Below are 24,634 nucleotides of genomic sequence, written 5' to 3'. Positions count from 1 at the left end.
CTTGTCTTTGCAGTACTTTGGCCAAAGACCCACACTACAGCCCTTTGGTCAACAAATGGCACCCACAGTTTTTGAGGCCCTGTACTTTAGGATAGACTCAAGAGGATTCTTGGAAGATCAGAGAGGAATGTCTCCACAAGTTCCTATTGTGCCACTAGTTTACTTAATCAACAGTTGCTTTTAGCCAGGTTACTATGCGGAAAAAATGGTCTTGAAAGACTCTAGCCTAGGGCAAGCTAACTAGATTGATAATTGTGGGATAAGTGTTTGCCAAGATAACTGTAAACACAGTTACATAGTTCTGTGACCTTATGGTCCAATAATGATGAGTGAAGGCAGTACACTAATACAAATAACCATCAAAACAAGCACAAAATACAGAGTATTGTACCTATTTCTCTCTTTTTTATTAACAATAGTAATACAAATCAGTTGGATTAGCAGGATAATGAATACAAAATGGCTAAAATACATTTTTATGAACAAGAAATGTTTGTGCAACATTTGAGAGCAAAGCTTTTCTTGATCTACAGAAGAAAAGTAGAACTTACACTGTGTAGCACAACATACATACTTTAAAAAGGCAATTTCTTTTTAATCCTTCCTGTCATTAGTATCACTTCATTATGGTAAACATAGTTCTTGGGGCTCCACTGAAAAGGACATTCACTTTCCTTTTTCATCCCAAAATTAACTCCTGCTATTCCTGTGCAGTCTGAAGATTACAGTGGAAGTGCTATTAGAATGAACCATAGGCCTGAACCTTGATTTAAAAGCCCAGACAACCTATGTAACAGAATCAAGTCCCATATGTCAATTGCTATTATAAAACCACTTTCCTCACCACTTTAATGTGTTGGATAGCCATTCAGGGAGGGTAGGAGGAAGTTAGGCATTGTAATTCTGTTGGCTCTTCTCAAAACCACTAACTCATAATTTTGTTTAACTTTCTTTTTAAAATGGATTTAACATGATGGTGTGTTGTGTAGTTTGGTATGACAAGGAATTACCCTCTATTACATTTGAAAGAAGATTCATGTTTTGCAATTTTAATACCCAAGGTTATTTTAATTTGATTCTATTCTAAAATGCATAGCAAACAACTTTACAGGGTAGAATGGGAACTTTTATTGGCTGCCATTGAAGTCATATCAACATATAATGCCCAGTAAATATGTAGGTGTGCTTCTTCCCACGGACTCAAACAAACCTCATGTGAATTTGTCCAGGGTGCTCTCAGATGTTAGATTAACATATCCAATATACATCCCTCCACAGAACAAGTAAGTAATGGATAGCAACAGTGAAAGCTTCTCTCCACACTGTTTTATCAATGTATCAACCTGACCTGGAGAGATCCCCTCCAAGGATGAGAGGTCAGGTCAGTTTCCATATACATTTAATCCTTGGCACCTTTCAGAAACAGGATCCAAGGGTGCTGGTAGGTTGCCCTGTGGATAACTGTCTACACAGACTAGAAATGAAACCTCTGACATGGTAGACAGCCTTCAGAGTGTAACCACACTCTCTACTGAAGTGGACTATATTGGGACCATCAGCAAAGGAAAGAGATTGTGTATCCCCATTCCATCCAGTTACCCCCCAATTTTAATATTTAAAATCACATTTTGCAATAGTAATATACTCAAGTTCTTCTGGCATTCTTCTCCTGCATGACTATCAGGCTCCCATCGATTTCACAAATACTTGTTCTATGCATCCATATTTTAAGGAGTGCAGATAATCATTGGAAAGCTCTGCCATTCTAATCTGATGGGAGAGTTTTTTCCTGTGATCCCAACCCTGCTTTAACCTGACCTTCAAAACCTGCAGGTGTATAACCTTCAATTGCTTTAATTCACACGGGTAGGAGGATACACTTGTTTGCTAGCCTACCAAGTTCTCTTCACTTTCCACACTTGAATTATGATTGCTCATCTAAACTTGGAACAGTTCAGAAATTAAAGTTTCCTTCAGCCCCTTCTTAAAGCCCCATGACAAGAAGCCATATTTCTTTCCTCCACCCCTTAATTACTACTGAAGTCTCAACAATCCTCTGTAGAGCTAATGTACCTCCAGCCAAGCAGAACTGGAAATCACTTGAGGCCACTCTGGTACTCCCTCTGCTTGGGAAGGCAGAGAACAGCTGAAGTGTAAGGCACGTCCCAAGACAAGGGGTTGAATGCATCACCTCCATGCAACTTCCAGGCCAGGGGTACACTTTATTGCCTGGTATATTAAAATCAGACTAGTAGTTCTTCACACAAGTATTTCCAAAGAGAAATGTTGCTCACTTATGTAATTTTGTTTGAATCAAGGTAGCTACCTTGTTCACAGCCACTGAACTAAGAGACTTCCACGAAAGTTTTCTTTTCTGCATTTGTCATAACTGACAGCTAAAACTGAAAAGCTGCCGTATCAAGTTCTTAAGTGACTTTTTGGTTTTGGAAAAGAGAGAACACACTGAAAGCTCTAACAGAATGTGCTCTTAAGCCTTCTGCCCCACTGATGCAAATGCTGTGATGTTTAGAAAAAAGTGTTAATGAGTAAAGAACATAAACCTGCTAAGCATCTTCCTCAGAAGCAAGTCTAACTCAAAAGGACAAAATCATTTCTTACTACTGTTGAGAGTCAGCGTCCTCATTCTACGTTAAGAATAAGTGCTACTCTCTCTCCAGTAAGTCTGATGGGGGATTACAACACACTGGTATGCCTTGTGCAAGAACAACTCATCTGTTTTGTTTTTAAAAGTCTCTTATCAAATACTGCAAAATTTCTAAAAAGATTAATGGGATCTTTGGGTATTAGCTCAACATACATACTCGTTTCTACATCAGTTCTAAGTGAGCTGCCTGTTTGAGACCCTTGCCGAGTGCACTCTGATTTGTGAGCAACTTGAATCACTTTCTAATTAAATCTTACACTCCAGTAAACCTTGATTTAGGCATATTTTATGTGCTTGTTTCTCCTCTTGATGCTATTAAAGAAAACCAGAGGTCAGCATGATAGTTGCACTTAGACTTGTAAGAATGTAAGATTTTAAAGTGAGGTTAGGAAGAGAGATTTGGACCAAAAATACATACGTTACTTAAACAACTTACCAATACCTGTGTTCCCATCAATCTTTCTAAAACTCCAGTGAGAACAGTTTCTTCCAAGAATGAAGATTTATATGCTATATTTTCAGTACAAACACTGAAGCATTGTGCTTACCCATGAGAATTTGAAAGGGACTTGTATAGAGAGACTATGAACAGAAGTAAAACTGACTAGACTATATTCATTTTTCAGATCAAGAAATGCAAAGAGTGGACAGTCAATGAAAAAGTCAGACTATCAGAAATGAAAAGTTTAAGCATTTAACACACTATGAGTGACACTGTAAAGAAACGTGTTATAACATCTCACCCAATTGCATCCCTTTAAGTTATATAACATCTAACTACACCCAGTGCTCTTGCATAGATAAAAAAATAATAACCTTGTTTACAGATATTTTAAGAGCCAAATGGCTCCTACATTTTCATGTTTCTATGCTCTATAATCAAGCTAGCTTTGTAGTGCCATTCTGACCCTTACTGTCCAGTTCTAAAGGCTAACATTTTCAAACTTTTATGGATAGAAAAAATGGCCTGCCTAGAACTATACAGGAATTTAACCTGACAATAAAACAGATTACAGCACCCTTGATTTAATACATGATTCTCCCACGCCGATATGTCGCTTGACAAATAGTAAAATCAAGATGTGGACGACAATGAATTAATGGGATAGGAAACGCAGAAGTCCACGCAAGACCTCAGTCTCATAAGGTCCACTCCATATTGAACTTTGTTTTCCTTTTCAAATCTCCAAGTGGAATGCACAAGAGCAGCAATCTAGCACATCTGATAATAAGAATAGGTTTCAGTAATCCTAGATGTTAGCTACGTTCAGGCTTGGAAGAATTAGATTTTTATTGGTAAGTGTTGATGTCACGACACAAGCACAAACGAAAAAAATATTTCCATTGATGATCATCAAAATTTACAGAGAGGCAGACAAAGAAAAATGCTGCTTGAGAACTTATCAGAATGTGACATAAGGATATTTATTTTGTAAATTTTAACATGTGATGTTGACAATTTGTGTCTGGTTAAAAAACTAACTTTTTTGAATCTCAGTGTCACTAAATAATTAGTGCCTGACCCGCTCCCCATAAATTCCAGCAACTGTGAACATTTAAAATAAATAAAAAATGCTTAAAAATAATTGATGTCAAAATTATAAAAAAAGAATCAAATTCTGCCAAGCCTAGATACTTGATTAAATTTTGAATTAAGCCCTTCCTGCCTCTGCACTTCTCCCACTCATTTAAAGATTGAGTTAACGATACTAGTTTGTTTAGTGCTTAGATACCCTTCACTACACTGCTCCTTTCCACATCTTATTCCTTTCTCATTGTAGCTGTATATGAAGTCACAAATCAGATGACAAGTTGAAAAATGATTAGTTTTCAGATAATATATTTGTCTACTTTTTTAAAATTCAAACAGGAGTTTTTCTATGATTCATTGGGAAACTGTACAAAATGTATTCCAGAAGCAGGGTAATTATAAAGGTTGACAATCTCCACTACAGCAACGAGATGGAAATACATATTTTTGGCAACAGAACTTGATTGACACCATTAAGTTGCAAAAGGTATTTAAGTGAAATACGTCTGACACAGAGACAAGAACTGCTAAATATGTTTCCCATATATTTCCCCTATTTCTATTCTAATGTAGCTGATCATTTAGGACTAACTTCAACTGCAGCTTTAACAGCGAAACTCAGCAAAAATGTCTTCATATTTTAGATAAATGTGCAGAAGAACAGTACAGTAAAAATTAACGGCAAGTAACATAATATAGGACAGTTGCCTAACTTCATTTCAGCTTTGTTTCTGACATTTAGCAACTTACTTACTAGCCAAGTAACTGTGTCGAATTGCGAGGTAGCACAAAAGCCTCACACTGGTTCCACTTGCACAGTTTTGTGATCGGTGGCCTATGTCCTTTCCCAAAAAGAAAAAAAAAAAAGTTTCTCTTAAACAAAACAGAAAGCAGAGATGCAGTAGTTTTCACATCTCCATGACATGAATACACGTATTACAATGTAACAAAATAGATAATCTGCACTTTAAACAGTTAAGATAATGATTTTGAGGAAAAGGGGAGTAAAGAGCAGATGAAATAGAAGCGACTGTATGAGTCTAGCCTCAATACAGAATGCTACAAATTTTCGGGTTTGTTTTTTTAAATCAGTGCCAATTTGTTTCCTTTCTTAAAAAAAAAAACACTATTGTTTTAGGTCACTTACCCACCCAACAAATAATTGCTTTTTGTTTTGTTCTGTTTTTTTAAAAAAAAACATGAGAGGAAACGAGCCAATTGGGAAGACAACTAACCAGTATTTAAATACTAAATGTTGCATTACCAAACAAAGTCCGATTTCAGTCAGTAGGCTCAATTCATGAATACTGCATTGACTCATAATCAAACAGACACAGCTAATTTGCTTTTGAATGACAACTCCCAAATCTTCAAATGTTGGCATTCAAGTAGACTTCTGATAGTCTGAGAAAATATCAACAGCCACTTAAAGACTTTGAGGTTCTCACAGTCTTGCCAGGTATTGGTTTGTCTATAATTATTATTAATACAAAAATGACTTAAAGTCAGCGAGTGCACAGACACTGAAAAATGTGGCTGAACTTAAAAAGACAGCCAGAGATGTTTGGTGAGGCTAATACAGGTGAGATCAGATCTGAAAAGACATCAAGAAGCTACTTGACATGACATGGGATTATTTCCTGCAATCAGACAGAAATAAAAATGCCCAAAGAACCATATTTGCTGGTAAAATTCTAGCTTTGAAAGTTGCTGGCAAGGTGAGCCCATTTCAGTGTACATGGGCTCAAATTTCTGTTGACTAATGGTTCACAAATTAATTTTTTTTCATTTTAAAAAGGCGGTAAGTGAATAAAAATAGCATACGGAGTCAATACAAACTTCCTTTCATGAATCCAGCCCTATATCCTTAGTAGTAAGTCTTATTCGTTCCATCTGTAGATATTTACAGGTCCTAAGGATCACAGTAAACAACATCTTTCTTTAAAACTTTTCTTGCTCTTGCCACTTTTCTTCCCATTCTTGTCTTTGTTTTCTGACATTTTCTTTGCTCTGATTTCCCTCATTAGATCAAAGAATACCTGGAAAGTTAAACATATGGGAGATTAACACAACAGTTCAGCCAGCAGAAAATAAATTGGTATATTGATGCATAAACTAGAGTATTTGGCAAACAAAAATGTAACACAAGAACAAAGCACCTAATAAAATAAAAAATGAGTAGTCTAAACATAGATCCCAATGCTACAAATTCAACACCCTGTGTTTATGCAGTACATGAATCAGGGGAAGGGAGAAGGACTTACCTAGCTACTAAGTCATTCGGCAGCCTGTTTCAAAATGATAAAAGCCTTTTTTAATGAGTTTCACTATTAACTGTAGCAAAGCAATATGCAGTGGCATGCACGGTTTTTATAGGGATCTATGAGATTTATACTAATCATAGGAGAACGTTTACAATTAACTCATGAAAAATGAAAACACATTAATGAATTAATACAACATCACCAGGAAATATTAACCTTATTTTATGGAGGGAAGAACTTAGGTGCAGAGAATTTAAGTGAACAAACAAAGGTCACATGGTCAAGTAGAATCCACTTCTCCCAACCCCTAAGCCAGTGGTTCCCAAACTGGGGTTCGCGAAATGTTACAGGGGGTTCTCGGGGAAAAAATTCCCTAATGGTGGACAGAGCTGTCCCTAGGGACACTGGGCAGCAAGGGACCAGAAGCCCGGAGCCCCTGGACTTCCAAGAGCTAAGCAGATCAAAGCAAGCATATCTATCACACTGAGGAGATTTAAACTTCAAAAACTCCTTATAAGAAATGGAAAGGGAGGTGGATTTTTTTGCTGTTTTTAAAATTAAATAGGCAGCTAGTATTGTTTTTAAAGTTATTATGAAGAACAAGTTTAAGTTCTGTTGTAACGCGCGTTGTTTGCCTGGACTGCTCAAGACCTGAATGCTTGTGCAGGAGGAACTCTTTGAGTTGGCTTCTTAAATGCCTTCATGCTGTTCCACATCTGATACTCCTTGATGAAACATAGGAGCCTTGTCTTATAACAGGCTTATTCAAAGTGATACAAGCTACGAAAGTGAGATCTTGGAAAAGTGTTGCCGTTTTCATAATGTAATAAAAATACTGTAATGATAAATAATAATTAATAATAGTGTGTAATAAGCATGTCATAAAAACAAATTTTATATTCCCCAGATCACTGCTTTTATAATTTATACTCAGGTAAAGAGAAAATCCCTGGAAATATTCATTTTTAGGAGGGGGTTCAAGAGACTTGACATTTTAGTGAAAGGGGTTCACAGGTTGTTAAAGTTTGGGAACCACTGCCCTAAGCCCATATGGTATCCGGAAAAAAACATCTTTCCTCAACTAAAAATCAGAACGCAGAAGGGAAAAACAACAACATTTTAAAAGACTGCCAGGGTCAAACTTGTTTTTTCCCTCTACCCTGTGTACTAAAAATTCTAGACACAAGAATATGATTTTTAATAAAGTGTAATTTTACTCAATTTCAATGTTTAGATGGACAAAAAAATACCAGCTGAACTGTTAAAACCTGGTCTATGACTAGTCTATAGTTTATAGCTAGGAAAATGGAATTCTCAGGATTATAGAAGTCTATTGGAATAATCCTTTTAATCCTTAAGAGTTAAGATTTGTGTGACAGCTAGCTCTTGTTGTTCCCCAAGAAGCAGATATTTTATTGGATTTAATAGACAAGGAACAAAGTAATTGAGACACAGCAAAAACAAGGCCTTCAGATACTGCATTTGGAAAGCACATGTATAAGGTCACCCCTAAAAGAAGAAGAAAATGCTTCACACTGCTCCAGACAAGGAGATGTAAAATAAAACCTACTGATTCTTAACTTGAACACGTGTTGCCACTGACACATTTCAAAGATGTTCTTTATGTGGCAAATATAAAACTCTGTTTAAATTTAAGCCACTGCCACTGCAGGAGTGCCCCTAATTTGAATGGATTTGGGTTGTCTGCACAGACATCAGTTTCCATGTAGGGAGAGTATAGTAACAATAGAGTGCAGTAACAAGTAATATGGCCAATACATGCCTATTTTCAGACTATACAAATGCCAAAAGTTAAGACTTAAAAATCAAGATCCAGGGTGAATTTACAAGGCAAGTGCAGTGTGCTAGGCACTTTCCAACAGACGAGTCTCTGACCTAAATCACTTAAAATCTGCGATATTAACTCTCTCATTTTACAGATTAGAAAACTGAGACACACAGGTCATGCTGCAAGTCAGAGCTGGTCTTAGAATCCAGATCTCTTGGCTTGCTTTCCCGTGCTCTAACTGTGCTGCTGCCTTGATAACTAGACCATTGTCAAACCAAACTAGGAAGATATGGATTATTTTAGCTTGCTCATCAAGAAACCTGACAACATTTCCTAGTGAGTGTATACGTATTTGGATGGGAATGTTAATTTAGTCTAAAAAGCTGCAGTACAGACATTGCCACAGTGAATATGCCTCATGATTTATATGGACTTTCTAACAGACTGAACAAGGAAACACTTTACTGAGCATAAAAGTCAAAACTAGCCCTCAGATATAGTGAAGCTTCAAAACGTTCACCCCTAGAAGAAGAGCCCAAAAAGTTTTGTTCTCAGACTGTAGATGGTAAGCAATTCAACTAAGATTCAACCACTGTGGATCCACTAAGTGTCCTTTATTATTTGTTCAAACTTCTCCCAACATTGCAAGTCTTCTTCTGTGGATGTGTAAGAGGGTGTATTTTCATATTCTCCACAGAAAAAGGAAGAGAACCCTGATATCTAAGACACTTCAGGAAGCACATATGTATGTCCACTTGCTAGAAGGGTTATGAGAATCCATCTGTTCAGAAACTGAAAAGCAATTTCAATCCAAAAATGCGACAAGTGACATCAAGCTGGAGAATACAGAGTCTTAGGAAAGGCAGGTATGGAGGGCATGGGGAATCACGTTACAGGATAGGTATGCAGTAAAAAAATGTATATCTATTTTTCAGAAATTGCAGATAGTCTCATTGATCAGAAAGTAAAGAACTGAGAGTTTGTCAGTGTTTTGGCAGATATTTAACAAAATATCAGCTGCACCACACGTGAGTTGAGGAGACAAAAGAGGGAAGAACCAAACTACAGAAGTGCTGAAATTATCCTCATTTTAATTGTTTTATGATGGGCTGAACTACAGTTAGTATATATCATTATTAAGCATTTCAAGCTATAATTTAAATGAAACCCTGCACTTCAGTGAATTCTCAGAGCTAATAAATCTACTATACTTCAAACCATCATCTGAAAATTTGCCATTGTATAAGGGCTCACCACACTTGTATCTATATAAAGTAAGTTAATGGGATTTTCTTGACATGTTACATAGACAGCAACAAAAACCAAACGTTTGCTTTAATTTGCAAGGTATTCATTAACTGAAACATTCAAACATTACAAGTGTAGACTATGGTAAGAGGAACAAAAACCCAACCATGAATTGTGCCTGTCCCAGAAAGTAGTAAGAATTAGTCAGTCATTCTCAGTACTGAAGGACTGCGATTCTACTACTGTAAAAATGTAAGCTAGTTGCCTTACCTTATCTACATTTGCTCTAGTTTTGGCAGAAGTTTCTACATACTGCACACCCCACTCCTCTGCTTTACTTCTGGCCTCCTCTACAGGCACCTGCCTCCGCTCTTCCAGGTCAGATTTATTTCCCACCACAAGCAACGGGATTTTGTCCTCTTCAGCCTTCACGCGCAGGATCTGTTCCCTAATTCATCAGATATTAAAAACAGAACAGCTGAGTTAGCTTCCTGAGAGCATCAAAAATAAAGCACTTGACACCAGGAATAAGCAAGCAGCCTTCACACTGTGCCAAGGAGTATCATATTGTACTTCGAAAAAGCCATTTCAGGATGGCCTCATGCCATCACTAATGGGTAAAGGATTCCAAATTTAGAGTGGTAACATTGCAAGCTCAGAGCCAGTACTGCCCAATGAAGATAGGAACCCAAACTGTAAGTTACAGGAAATGGAGGTAGGTTACTTGTAACTGGAATTTCTTTCAGATATGTGATCCCAATGTGTATTCCATATGCGGGATATGCATGTGCACTCCATGACTGAGACTGGAAATTCTTGCAAGTATTGTCTGTTTGTCCGTGCCTGTGCCCTGGATTGTCTTCTGCTCAGTACCAAGGGTGTAAGGGGAGATGCAGATTGACCGCATCTCTACTTCCTTCTCTACCACAAATCCAGTCATGAGGCAAACCAGAGGGGAAGGTGGTCGGGTAGCAGAATTCAGATAGGGACAACACATCTCAAAGAATCTTGTTACAGATAAGTAACTTCCATTACTACTTTGAGTTCTAGTCCTTGTGTGCATTCCACATATGGGTGAATGTCAAGCAGTGATCAAATGGGGGTGGTGGTGGTGGATTTGAGGATTCAGGTGGTATAGCTCTCTAACACTGCAATTCCAAAGGCTGTGTTGACAGAAGAGACTTGGACTGAAGCATAGCGCTTCATGAAAATACAGATAGTGCTCCAGGTTGCCATCTTACAAAGTGTCCAGCATAGGCACTTCCTGAAGAGATGCTACTGAGGTTGCCAGTGCTCTAGCAGAATGGGCCCTCACCCCATCCGGGGGAGGAAAATACACTAATGGATAGCAAAGGAGGATATAGCCAAGAATCCACTTAGAGAGGCTGAGCACATATTGCTTGTCCCCATGCTTGCTCCACATAGCGACAAATAGTCTGGGTGATTTTCTAAATGGTTTCATTCTTAGATGAGCATTGCCATTCTACCTTCAGACGTCAACAGAGTGTAGTTTCCTCTTCTTGCTGGAGGCAGGAGACTCCGGAAAGAACCTGGAGCGAATAAGTGCACAGTAAGTGAATTGATTGGCTTATGTAGAACGTGGAAGATACCTCTGTGATGAACTTTGGGTCAAGTGAAGGGATACCTTTCTCTTTATGAAATGTAGCATATGGTGAGTCTGCTGTGATTAAGAATAGTTTGAATGGCCTCTGAACATGAACGCTCTAGGTCTGACACCCATCCAAATACCCAGGCATGAGGTGAAGCGAGTCCAGGTTGGGATGTGTGATCCTGCCAGTCTCCTAAATTAGCAGTTCTGGGAAGGACCGAATGCTGACAGGCTGCTGGGTTGAAATTTGTAAGAGGGTCCAGAAACCAGAATTCTGGGCTAATTGAGTCAGATGAGAATGACTTGTGTTTTGTTTTGACAAATCTTCTATAGAATCTAGGGTAATAGTGGGATTGGAGGGAAGGCGTATCATGTGGCCTGTCCAGAACAGGCAAAGGGCATCGCCACTGGAGTCCAGACCTTGAACTGCTCTGGTACAACATACATTGAGCTTCTTGTTTTTCTGGGAGGCGAACAGCTCCCAAGATGGTGTTCCCAACTGAGGGAAAATGCTGCCCAGCACTGAATTGTGTAAATCCCACCCATGATTGCTGGAAAAGTGTTTGAGCACCTGTGAGTTCTGAGCACCAGGTAGGTACATTACAGTGATTTTGGATACACCAATTCCATAAGTTGACCACCCCATATACAGTGGGAGGAGCCTTGCCCCACCTTATTTTATTTATATAGAAGATAGTCGTTATCTACATTATCCAAACATTAGAGAGAGAAGGTGGGTGAGAAGATCCTCCTCCTTCCAGTAGTATCCTCTTCTGGGGTTAGAACGTTCCTCAGAAGAACTGGGTCTGAAAGTAAAGGAGATTGTGGGTCTGGGAAGGGGAAGATATCCTTTGGGGTAGTATGTGTCTCACTCTGTCCCAGATTATGAGGGGTCCCGGTTATTGGTTATGCCAGATTCTGTGCCACAATAACTTAGTTGTTGGCAGATCCTTATGGGGCCAGGCCAGTATCATTAGAGAGTGTCCTTCCTGGAGCTTTTGGCTGGCAATGGTGGATGCTGATCCTTCGCCTTGCTAGAAATCCTAGTCAGCACTGGTGTTAGTATGGGGGCCGGAACTGTTAGAACTTTGCTCCTACATGCTCTCTGCTTTCTTTTTGTGGTCAGGAGGATTAGGTAGACCTAAGTCCTTGGAGCTTGTATGTGAAGACTCACCCAACTTGGAAGGCATCAGAGAGGGAAACCTTCTCTTGGAAGCAGACTTAAAGGGGAATCAGTTTTTGTGTCTATGAGAGTGTTCCTTACTCTCAAGAGAAGCCAGAGGTAATGGGTCTTTGTCTCCTCTGGTCTCTGCTCCAGAGCTTGTGCTCACAGACATGCTGCTAGAGGATTGCGGCCAGTATACAAGAGGGTCTCCCGGCTTTCTCCATGATGTATTTTCTCAGTCAGAGCTCTCATCCCTCTTGGGTCTGGGGTGAGAAGGAATGAAAAATACTGCACTTTGCAGGGATATGCACCTCTCCAAGGCAGTAAAGGCAGCACTGGTGTCATTGCTGACTGAGAAGGAGTGAGGACAGGAGATGCAGTGTTTAAATCCTGGGATTCTAGGCAGTCATTGTGGACAGAGATGGTCCCTGGGGTGGAGAAATTAAGCTAACTCTGCAGATGCTATAAAAACACTATGAAACACTAAAACCATATACAATAATATTTACAGAGATGAAAACAATAGAAGGATAACTCCAGACACAGAGGATTCCGACTCAGCACATGCGATGGCAAAAAGGAACTGGAGAGGCAGTCAGTCCGCACCTCCTTATATACGCTCGGTAGTGAGCGCAAGGAGATCCAGAGCACAGGAGTGGACCAATGGACACTATTTGCAAGAACTTCCAGGCTCAGTTTCATGGTGCACATGTGTACCCCCACATGTGGAATATGCATAGGAAGCAGCACTTGGAAAAGGTTACATTTTGCAGTGTGTGGCTGAACACCATATCTGTCTCTTCATCTGACTCCAATAAAGGAGAGCTTCTATAGTGGAGTACAAATGGCCTTTGAAACAAAAGTCTTGTACCATATATTTATGGTTGATAAATCTTTATGGTGATAAACTCATTTGGTTGATAAATCTAAGGGCTCTTCCACACAGCAACTCAGTGCGCAGCAGACTAGAGCGCTGCAGATTTACACCCAAGCTTGCCGTGCACTGTCTCTGTACAGTCAAGTGCTAAACAGAAAAGCTGTGATAGTATTAATAAGATCTGTCAGACATCTAATGTATATTTTTATTTATCCATACTCCACAAATGGAAAATAAATTTCTATAGCACCTTCCTCTGGAGGATCTCAGAGGGCTTTATAAATAGGTACATATCCCTCTAAATTGGGGAGTAGTATCTCCATTTTACAGAAGGGAAAACAGAGGGAGGGAAAAGTTCAAGAATTTGTGGAAGGTCACATTGCCACAAAGCAAAACCCTGCTCCCTGGCTCCAGGACCTGTGACCTAACCACACAGATGTCCCTTCCTCCACGAGGAAGTATGTTTGCTTCTACTAAAAGACTGACTAGAGCACTTTAAGGCTCAATGAAATAAGTTTGGAAGGTTACAGTTCGATAACTGAAGGCATCTTTTATTACCCCTTCAAGTTGATTTACTTTAAGAAAAACAACCTTTTTAATCAATAAAAATAAGAGTTTAAGACAATAGCAAGCAGCATAATTTTCAAAGGTATTGTCTAAACATCGAGGAAGCTAGTGAAAGTTATGAGTTCCTGCCAAAACTAGGAAATCTTGTGTTAGCAGCATATGCTGGAGTCAACTTGTAGTTTCTTTATTCTTATAAGAAATGAAGTGTATAGTTCTTTTTAGCTCATTTTTCATATCTTTTCATTATGTGATGAAACAATATATAATAAACACCCACAACTGTGTTTTTTCATGCAATCAAATTAATACAATATCTCATCTATCAAGATTAGGCAGAGAAGCTAGTACAAGTAGCTGCTTGCAGTTTATTTCCCATTAATAGCTGATTGTATTTAACAGATGCTCCAATTAGGGTCACTTCAAGTGCACGTTATACAAAACTGAAAAATTATGCACTTGAACACAACCAGCTATTAGAATCACAAGATACTAACAGTTAGCTTTTCAGAGTCGCATAGGCAGGTAAAATGACAAAACAGCAAATATACATATTAACTATCAAAATCTGGATATCAGCAGGATTTCTAGCCTGACTTGAAATAAAGCTATGATAAAGAATCTGATCACAGAAAATCTAATAATCATTTACATGAATTTTGTCATGTCAGTGCTTTTCTATACAATTTTCAAAAACTCAAAAGATTAAAGAAGTGGTTGTCAGCATAAGATTTAAATTAGTGTTTTGTCCAATGAGATGGGTAGGTAATCCTTCTTTTCAATGGTGAAAGGGGAAAACTCCCATATTTTCAAATTGAGGGAGTGTAGGGCAAGGTTGCGGAAGATTGGCGAGGAGCTAAGTGGTGGACTGAGTATGTGACTGGATGTAAGAGGAGGATGCAGGCAGTTTCAATGAACTTTGTCCAACAGACCCTGCCAAAAGACATTGTAGCATAGCTCAGCTTATTTTGCCTGTAAACGAGTCAGTTTATATAATAAGCATAAATCGTACATATAAGAATGTAGCCAGCTGTTGACCCCATGTAACCCCGCGATAAGCGCGGAGAATATAGCGCCGCAGAGGACTCCCCCCTGGCGGAGTCCTGCCTGGTCAGCTGTCCTGAACGACCAGAGTCCCCTGCAGCCCTTCCGCGCGTCCTAGGGGCTCCCCACACAGATTAGAGCGTAAGTTCTTCCTTACTTCAATAAAGCATAGTTTACTATTCTTAGGCCTGAGTGTCCTCCTTTTGCTGGTATCTTCCCCCCCCAGCCCTTGCGGGCACAGGGAGGTATCAAAATCTTTCAATTACCAGCCCAAACACACACTACCATTAACGACAGGTTTCAGAGTAACAGTCATGTTAGTCTGTATTCGCAAAAAGAAAAGGAGTACTTGTGGCACCTTAGAGACTAACCAATTTATTTGAGCATGAGCTTTCGTGTAGCTCACGAAAGCTCATGCTCAAATAAATTGGTTAGTCTCTAAGGTGCCACAAGTACTCCTTTTCTTTTTGCGACTACCATTAGCTAAATTCATAATCTGCCTTATTCAACTCCTATTGAAATCAATGGGTTTCCTGATCACATTTGATAGAACATGTTGTCTCTGGGTCTTGTCTCTTATCTCCAACCCGGTTGTTTACCCTTAATCCTGTCCCCAAGACTCCACAATAAAGCAGCCCTTTCTCTGACTGAGACGAAGCCTGGATGCATCTCCTCCAAAAGTGCAGAGTCTTCAGTCGGATGGGGAGGTCTCTCTCTGTTGCACCTAAGGAGCTTGTCAAAATTTTACCTATCCCCTAAGACAAGAAATGCACTGCCTGAACAATGCTCCCAAAGTGCTGGGTCATGGAGCAAGTACAAGGAACAACTGGAAAGAGGTGCAACAGAAAAAAAGAACCAATTGTCTTTCCTGCCTCAGAGCTCATTAAAGAAAGGACCATAAGCAAATCTGAATGACAGCAACTCCACTTGGAGACTTCCCTGTAGCGGAATTCCAACAACGCTGAATGCTGTCTGGATAGATGAATCCTTTAAGTTCCCTCAAGGTATCCATCTCATTGCTGGGCATCTTCCTTCTAACTTGAAAAGCAGGAGGGTACAGGGATTGTAGGTTCTCTTGAATATGGATTAATTCCAAGTTTAAAGCATCCATTTCTCTTTCCCCAGGAAACACAGGGGAAAGGACAGATTAAACAAAAAAAATTAAAAATGAAAAAAAAAACAAAAAACCAAAGAGCCCCATTTTTATCATAGGTTGATGAGGTAGTCAAATTTCCTTGTTTGTCATCAGAATGCACAAGAGTTTTACTACTAACTGGATGCAGGGCTAGTGTTTTGATTTATTTCTTTATACTGGACTGTTGATGCAACAACTGCAAAAAAAATCACAGTAGGATGGCACGCTTTGTGAGGGGCTACATTTGAGGTTTTATTCAGGGCTTGTCTACATGTACAGTGGCACAGCTGCACTGCTTTAGTGAAGACACCAATATGCCAATGGGAGAGCTTCTCCTGTTGGGGTAGTTAATCCACCTCTGCAAGAGGCAGTAGCTATGTCAACAGGACAAGCTCTCCTGTTGATATAGTGCTGTCTACATCAGAGGTTAGATCAGAGTAACTATGTTGCTCAGGGGTGTGGATTTTTTTTTAACCCCCTGAGCAAGGTGTAGATGTTACACCAGTGTAAGTTTCTAGCGTAGACCTGACCTCAGAGAGCAGATTCAGTATTTCTGTAGTTCTCAAATATTTTTATTCATTGTTAAGAATCAAAGGGTCCTGTATCTTATTCCAAGTTATTGGTACTTTATTGCATATATGTACACAATTCCCATTACAGATTGTTAATATTGTTATCCACAAGGCTTTTTTATTATACACAATATAAGTATTGGTTTTCAGCTGTCTTATTTGCTGCAGAAATACCACTTTGAGCTGTAGGCAGTTATTTTTAAGCAACTATTTGAGAGAACCAAAAAATAAGATTCTGTTCTCTTTCCTGGCTCAGCAATCAAAGCTATTGTCATTTCAAAATATCTGGTGTTAAGACTATAAACTGAAGATGCTCAATAAAAGTGAGAGAAACTCTGGGGGTGATATTCCAATGGAAGACAAAGGTCAGATCAATATCAAAATATACCACAGGCATTTTAAAGGCAAGGCAAAAATACTAACAGCTGAAGCATTTAAAGGATCATTTTTACCAACAAGAAAAAATGAACTGACCAATTCTCTAGCAAAAATTTACCAAGGAGCACTGTCAAGGTTTCAGACCAACAAGCGTAAATTACTGGCTCCAAACTAGAAAACAGACTTTTTGTTTTCCTTCTCAGTTAGGAATATTTAAGTGACACTCCAACTTCTGAAAGCCTCAGAAGAAATAACGGGTCCACACACCTTAAAGCAATGCTGGCATCAGTGTTTCTTATGCACAGACTAAAAGGTTTTGCCATACAGTATGTTGCTACACAAGACAAAATTATCTATGTTAAATAGGAACATTTTGGGATTTGCAGCCACTCTCAGATGATCTACACCAGTCCAGATGCTTGTGTTTCAGATAGAGATCGCCCATCTTAGTTGTTCATCTGCTCGTTGAGAAGACGACTTGGTGGGCCACTTTTGTTCATGAACATTAGCCAACAACTTAGACCCAAATATTCCCATTCCTTCTTTCCACCCGAACCCAACCCCCAATGAATCCACTGGGTCAAACATGCTTTCCATTTCTCAAGTGCTTCTTCGGCCTCAAATCAATTCTTTATCCCATTTTGGAATCTGCTTGGCTTTTTCTTGGTCCTTAGCATATGAGGAACAGTCTCTAAAAGCCAAGTTTTGCCACTCTTTTTAGGTGAGCTCCTAGTGCCATGTAGGCATCCAAGCAACTAGGTCTATGCTCCTTTGCAGTTTCTGGGGACTGGACAGAAAATGGGCAGGGCAACTTTCCATTCTACAATGGAAAACAGATATCATCCTTGGAGTGACGTCTGGAAAGGTTCTTAAGAACAAACTTCATCCTTATGGAAAATCATATAAAGCTCTCTCTCTAAGAGCACCTTTCGCTCTTCAAGCCTTCTGGCCAATCATTTTGTGATGAAAAACAAATTCTGTAATAATAATAATGCAACATAATCCTTCTCCTAGGCTCAGCTGGAAGGGGTGCAAGAGCACTGAACACCAAGATCGAAGTCCCAAGCAGGAACAAGGGCAGAAGATGGTGTTGCCCTCATGGGCTCAGATCTCCATGGCTTTCAAAAACCTCAGTATCCCATTAGGTATTGAATTTACCTTTTCTCTGAATTCTGTGACTTTGATTTAGTTGGTACAGTTAGCCCAGCCTGAAAATATTCCAGGATACTAGGACCAAAAGTCTACCTTTGCCTTATCACACCCAAGAGAGAAGGCTCTCCAAGTCTTCAAGTACTCTCGTGAAACTAATTATTGCCAAGATTATAATATAGCTGGTATCTTTCTCTGCCAGACCTCTTCTTCAGGCTCATGCACACAACTGTCAGGCTGTAAGGGTAAATCCTACTGTGTTGTCATTAATACTGTTGATAACAGCTGAACTGGACTGTCCCTGGACATGTTCAATAATCATGGCCTCCTCTTTGATGTGATCTTCTGGGCCCGCACAGCACATCCCAGGGTGGGAACACAAGAAAGTTCACAGATCTATGGTATGGTCTGGGTGCCCTCTTAACTCAGCACTCCAAGGGTGGAGTGATTACTTTGGCTGGATGCTTGGACCATGAGTGATTCAGGGATGATGGACACTAGTTGAAACAAAATGACCTATTAACAGGACTTTAGATCAAGACAGTGAGAATTTTCAGAGCAAAATGAAGTGTCAGAATGAAGATTAACTGTAATTACTGTGGCATATAAACTGTCAAAGATGAGTATCTGTAGACTGTTAATAGGATAGGCAGATGTAGTAGAAAGAGGGCCTACACACACCCAGCTGAATTGCATGAATGCTCTCTAAGCCACTCATGAATAATATACAGGGAGATTCTAGCCAATTCTCCCCAACCTGTTTGTCAGAAGCTGGGAGTGGGCAACAGGCGATGGATCACTTGATGATTACCTGTTCTGTTCATTCCCTCTGGGGCATGTGGCATTGGCCACTGTCGGAAGACAGGATACTGGGCTAGATGGATCTTTGGTTTGACCCAGTATGGCCATTCTATGTTCTTGCACTCTAGTAACGTACCATCTTGCACTGCTCAAGATGTTCTCTTGAGAAATACAAGCTCATTAATTAGTTCGCCACTTCGTCAAAGAATAGTGAACATGCACCAAGCCTTTGTAATCTGAGCAGTTTAGACAAACTCACCGGTAAGGATAAAATATTAAAATAAGTTTATTAACTACAGATTGATTTTAAGTGATAATAAGTGTTAGGCACAGAGGTCAAAATTGGTTACATAAGAAATAAAAATAAAATTGCATTCTAAATCCTAAATTTATCAGACTGAGTAAGGGTATGTCTATACTTGCAGAGTTTTTGCACTGTAAGTTTCACCAGTGATAGGGAACCGGTGAAAGAAAAGCGGTGGTTTGGGTACTCAATTCCTCAGGCGTCAGAGAGAGTGTTTACACTAGCAGCACTTCATCACCGATGAGAGCAGTGCTGCAGGGCAGCTATCCCACAGTGCAGCTCTCTCGATAGGTCCTGTGGGAAGGGTGAGCAGAAGGCATTCTGGGTCCCTGCTCAGTGCCCCGTGATGTACTACTTCATGTCCCAGCAGCCCCATTACTTCCCTGTTTCTTTTGTGGCATTTTTTTTTTTTAAATCCCCTGCTATCTGGCTACTTTCCCCATCACATCTACAAGCAAAGGGAAAGGGAGTTTCAAACTTCCAGGGGTTTACGGGGGGAAGGGCGGACAGCCATTTACCTGGCGTCAGAGCTGTGGAGATGCTAGCCAGAGTGGTTACTTTTGGGAATGTGGGATATCCTCTGGAGGCCAAAAGGTGTTTACACAGGTAGAAGGTGTCTTCACTTTCACAACAGCGCAAAAAGAACAGCGGAAAGAACTGTATGCCTCTCGTGAAGGTGGTTTTCTTTTGCAGTAAAACTTCTGAGTTTCACCGCAAAAAGTCATTTACAAGTGTAGAGGCTTCCACAGTTTTAGCACAAAAAAGGGACATTTTGCACTTTAAAATGGCAGGTGTAGACATAGCCTAAGATTTGAATCAAACAGTTTTTCTCAACCCACAAGATGTTCCAGGCAGTTTACAGTTCTTAATACACAGGCTGAATCCTCTTCTCAGCCTGGGACCAATCTCCCCAGTTCACAGTCTGTCTCTTCCAAATGATCTTCCAGGTGTTGACACGGGGAGGAGAGAGGCCACGTGGTGAGGTCACTGTCCCTCTTTTATACTTTCTTCCAGCTGCTAGAAAGATCCTTGCTGTGTCACAGGGGTAAGGCTGCCTCCATTGTATAAGTGCCCTCTGAGGAGTCTCTGAGAGGGCCACTGGGAGAGTTGGATTCTCCTTAATGGGCCATCAATGCCTGTCTAGCCAATCTTGATGTAAATCTGTTTTGTCAGCGTTAGTTGCTCTGTTGTTGCCACTGAATGGCTGGCTGTGGGTGTTTCCCACTTACCACATATTTCAGTAACAAATATATAGTAATACTTCATAACTTCACATACAATGATAGTGCATATAATTCAACAGGATATTAATGTTCAATAGATCAAGACTTTTTAAATGATACCTCACAAGGCATGCATTGTTCAAAACATATCATAATCATATCACAGTGGTGAATATATTTTGAGGTACAGAGTGTCAATGTGTATGTATATTTTGCAGGTCCATGGATCAGAGGAACTTGCTTGAATTCACTGCTTGTTAATGGACTTGCAAGCAAGCCAGGGCATGAAAACAAGCAGATAAACTAAGAGGGATAAATAAGATGTCAATGACTTGAACACTGAAGGATAAGAGTAGCTGATTGTTTGGAGAGGGAGAGCCAAGTACCAAAAACCAGAGACAGTGGATAGGGAGGAGTTAGGAGGGCTACCATGGATGCATGGGGGTGAGAGAGTTAAGAGTCTGAAGGAGTGTTGTTCAAAGGAGGAATGGAAAAAATGCTTGAAAGTGGCATGAAGAGTTCTTCCTGGGAACGATACTATGGCTGACCTCTTGCCTTGGATGGACTCCTCAAGGAAATCCCCTTCTTCAGAGTCTACAGTACTACAGTTTGTGGAAAAAGTGCCAGGCCCCAATGCCTCTGAGTGGGCCTATCCCAGCATGGGACCCAGCTCAACCTCTTGACAAGGCCACTGGCATTTCATGCAAGCTGTTACAATCATAGAATATCAGGGTTGGAAGGGACCTCAGGAGGTCATCTAGTCCAAACCCCTGCTCAAAGCAGGACCAATCCCCAACTAAATCATCCCAGACAGGGCGCTGGGACATGTGCAAGGACTACTAGGCCTGTTTTGCTTTCCTTTCAGCAGCATGCCTTTGGGATACAACTGAAATCAGAGATGGCTATACCTCCTTTGTAGTGTGTGTATGTGGGAAATGGGGAAGAGAGTGGCAAATAGAGACTGAACCATCTGCTAGCTGTGAAAAACTTGCGCAAGTATCTGAATTAGTACAGAAGACAAAAGAAAAACATTTTCAAGCTACTTGGTGGGAAAAATGGAGAATTATACAAACCAAAATTAAAGAATTGTGAAGAGTTGCTTACTGTCCTAATATATAAACTGAAGTTAAATATGGAAAATGGGTTAGCTCAGATACAAGATTTCTGATGTCTTACACTCAATGTTCTGTTTGCCTATGCAACTCAGGAGCAGTAAGTTTACCTTTTTATCCTTTACCCATTACTGAGCTACAAAATGCACAAACACAATTCCATATTCATGTTATCAAACCTACTCAGATCTATGTAAATACATGCAAAATATCAAAAAGCAGCTTGCGGAATTGAATCTTTTTCCCCCCTCCATCCAACTACACTGCTTACCTTAACTCTGCTGTTGCTGTAAAGGATTCGTATTCCGTTATTGAGAAGACAAGGAGAAATCCCTCCCCACTGCGGAAGTAGTTGTCTCGAATAGCTGCATAATCCTCCTGTCCCGCTGTATCCAGAATGTCTATCTGGAATTCATCCCCATCCAGAACTACTTTCTTTCTATAACTGTCAGCCTTCGTAGGTTCATAGTCTTCTACAAACTGAGGAACATAAGAAGGGGGAAATCATAATAATCTACAGTACCCCTGACTTTTTCAGATGTGGCACTCCTCCCTTTGGATATTTGCTTCAGCACATTCCTCTCCACTTTTAATGGCCATTGTACGATGTATATATACTCCTGAAAGACCTTTTTATTTTAATCATTGTCAACTATTTCATGCCATAGGCTATTTAAAACAGAACTAGAGATTGCATTTTTCACCTATTCATTGAAGTTGTGATCCTGCCGTTTAACAGATGCACATGCCTCCCTGAGTACACCTTGCAAAATTAGCTACAGAACTTAAACTGATTTACAAGACATGCATCTGCAAACTGAAAGCAGGCTTGAGCCCAGTATATTAGTACTAAAGAACTAGCATAAAGGAAGCCTGCAATCTTCTTTGCATTGTTTCTTCATCAACATCTGCCTCAAAAATAGATAATAAGAGTGTTTACTTCTACTTGAATCGTAACTTGTCTCAAAAAACCTCACAGTTTAACTGCACCAACAACACTTGAGACAGTGTGGTGGACTGAAACATCTCTAGAATAATTTTACTGATTGCACAAAGAAAATCCAGCAGAATGACTGTCAATTATTCATGGAGCGTAATAAGCAATTTGTGCTAACTCTTCTTACCTCATCATACATGAACTGAAGTGTAAGTGCTGATTTGCCCACGCCTCCACTGCCAACCATGATTACTTTGTGCAGGGCCATAGAACTCTGGTTCTTGTTCTTGCTGGCAGCCATCGTCTTGGTTATCTACAGTTATCAAGTGCCAACAAACAGCTAATTTAAGAGCTGCAGGAAAAAAAGATAGAAGTAGTCACACAGATGAAGTATACAATCTTTTGTAAGTCTGTACATGGAATATAACAGTATCCTTGGTGTTAGAGAAAAAAACTGCTAAACACCTCTAGCAATCAAAAAAAAAATCACATTGGAAGAGTCTGCACATGGTATTGCTGAACCAGTTTGCATGTTTTCTTGCCATTTATTGTAAGCATACTTTTTAACTGTTAGCGTTGTCAGAAATAGGAACCAGTATTATAGGCCTGTTGATAACAAACTCGAAGTCTGAAAAGAACAACTTTCAAGAAGTGGTGATTAAGTCTCAATTCACAAGAGTTTAAACAAAAAACTTATCTTCTGGACAGGGACTACACATGAGAAATTTTCTGTGGAGAGGAGACTTCTGCCTCTTCCCCTTCCACCTAAAAGGTAGAAGAATGGTCAAGATCATGCTTAAAATAAACTATAAAGATACCATTATGACATTATTAACACCTTCCTAAAATATTTCTTTTCAATGTTTTGCTCCTTAAAACCTAAAATCTGACAGTAGTGTTATGCCTTAGATCGCCTTAAAAATAATGGGATTACTTTTGCTGTTATTGTCTACAGACAAACTGAAAGCAGACAAAGATCAATAGCAAGTCTTGGCAGACAAGACAGAAAAATACATTTAACTGAACATCTCTATTAGTTATGACATAACACTATTTGTTTTATGTAGTTCTGCCTTTTCTTTTTGACAATCTCTTTGCTTCTTTGATGTTGCAAGTCTAGTTCTTCATTCCCAGGTCTCTCTTGTAAGCCCAAGGAGGAAGTGTCAATCACAATTTCCCTTCCTCCTCTAAAGTGGTTGGCTAAAATAAACCCATAACAAACCTTCATACTTGAACATGGAAAAAGTTACCCCCAGACACAAAACTACAAGCAAAGTACATATTGTGTGTAGTGCAAACTGGATGTTTAAGACTTTCACTTGTGACAGATGTTCTTTCAATTAATCCTATTCTATCACAGACTAGCTGGAAGGAAGGGAAGAAACTAAGCCCCGCTATCTCCTGACTCAGATGTTGCCAGAAAGGGGCGGGGGGGGGGAGGGAGGTGAAGGAGAAGAGATAAGGTTTAGTGGCTACATTTTCTTAAACAGGATGTATCCAACATCATCAGCTTCATGAAAATGCAGGGACCTGATGGTAGGCTCAATGATAGCATGCAGATACAGCTCAGAGAAAATCCTAGATATTTCTGGCACTGGCTGTCAGTCTGTGGAGGTAAGCATCTTATAAGTCTGCGGACAGAATCACAGTTCTGATAGACTCCACTTTTGAACCATTTGGGAGACAGGGACATGCTGATTTAGAGTCCAGGATGAATAAGCTGCTCCCAAACAAGGAACCACATGTTAACGGAATAAATATTTACATGGTCCAATAGACATATACAGTGCAATACAGATATACAAGGACAACATGGTCCTTATCATGAGGACTTTAAAATTAAGGGCTTGATCCTTGAAGTCAACGAAATCACACACTGAGTAGTGGCTGCAGGACCAGGCCCTAAGTCAAAAGACATAAGCAATGCCACACCATGGAAGAAGGGAAGGAGAAAAGAATATTAACAGAGAAGGGAGATTTCAATGGAAAGTAACTCCACCAAAATGTGGCTGGTGTAGCCAACTTCATTCCAAGAAGTTTGGAAACACTGCTTTTGTAAGAAGTGGGACAAATCTCCAACCAGATAAAAGTCACTAACCAAACAATTTCAGAATGGCATATCCAAGACTGTAGAATAATGAGTTCCAATAAGACCAGCATGCAGCAAAACAGCATGTAAAGGGACAGACTATTAAACTTTATGTTCATGCAATAAGAAATCTAGATTAATTGTTAAATTTCAAGGCATTTTCATTGTTATAAAACAC

General features: G+C 39.7%; 1 protein-coding gene across 3 annotated transcripts in view; it reads right to left on the bottom strand.

The window, feature by feature from the left end:
* Positions 1 to 392: 392 nt before the first annotated feature.
* Positions 393 to 24,634, bottom strand: part of RALB (RAS like proto-oncogene B) — a 78,702-nt gene continuing 54,460 nt past the window's right edge. For 2 of the 3 annotated variants that reach the window (XM_074967075.1, XM_074967074.1), the window contains exons 2-5: positions 22,555 to 22,719; positions 21,702 to 21,910; positions 9,768 to 9,945; positions 393 to 6,235 (exon numbers count right to left, since the gene is read on the bottom strand). In XM_074967075.1, coding sequence (XP_074823176.1) covers positions 6,116 to 6,235; positions 9,768 to 9,945; positions 21,702 to 21,910; positions 22,555 to 22,668 — 621 coding nt within the window. In that variant the 5' untranslated portion in view covers positions 22,669 to 22,719 and the 3' untranslated portion in view covers positions 393 to 6,115. Of the gene's footprint in view, positions 6,236 to 6,460; positions 6,485 to 9,767; positions 9,946 to 21,701; positions 21,911 to 22,554; positions 22,720 to 24,634 lie in introns of all 3 variants that reach the window. The other variant, XM_074967077.1, reaches the window with a different exon arrangement.

Source organism: Natator depressus, chromosome 11 (genome assembly GCF_965152275.1).
Source record: "Natator depressus isolate rNatDep1 chromosome 11, rNatDep2.hap1, whole genome shotgun sequence".
In the NCBI taxonomy this organism is placed as follows: Eukaryota; Metazoa; Chordata; order Testudines; family Cheloniidae; genus Natator; species Natator depressus.
Note: the sequence above shows the minus strand (reverse complement) of the source record. Positions and strands in the feature narration are given on the sequence as shown.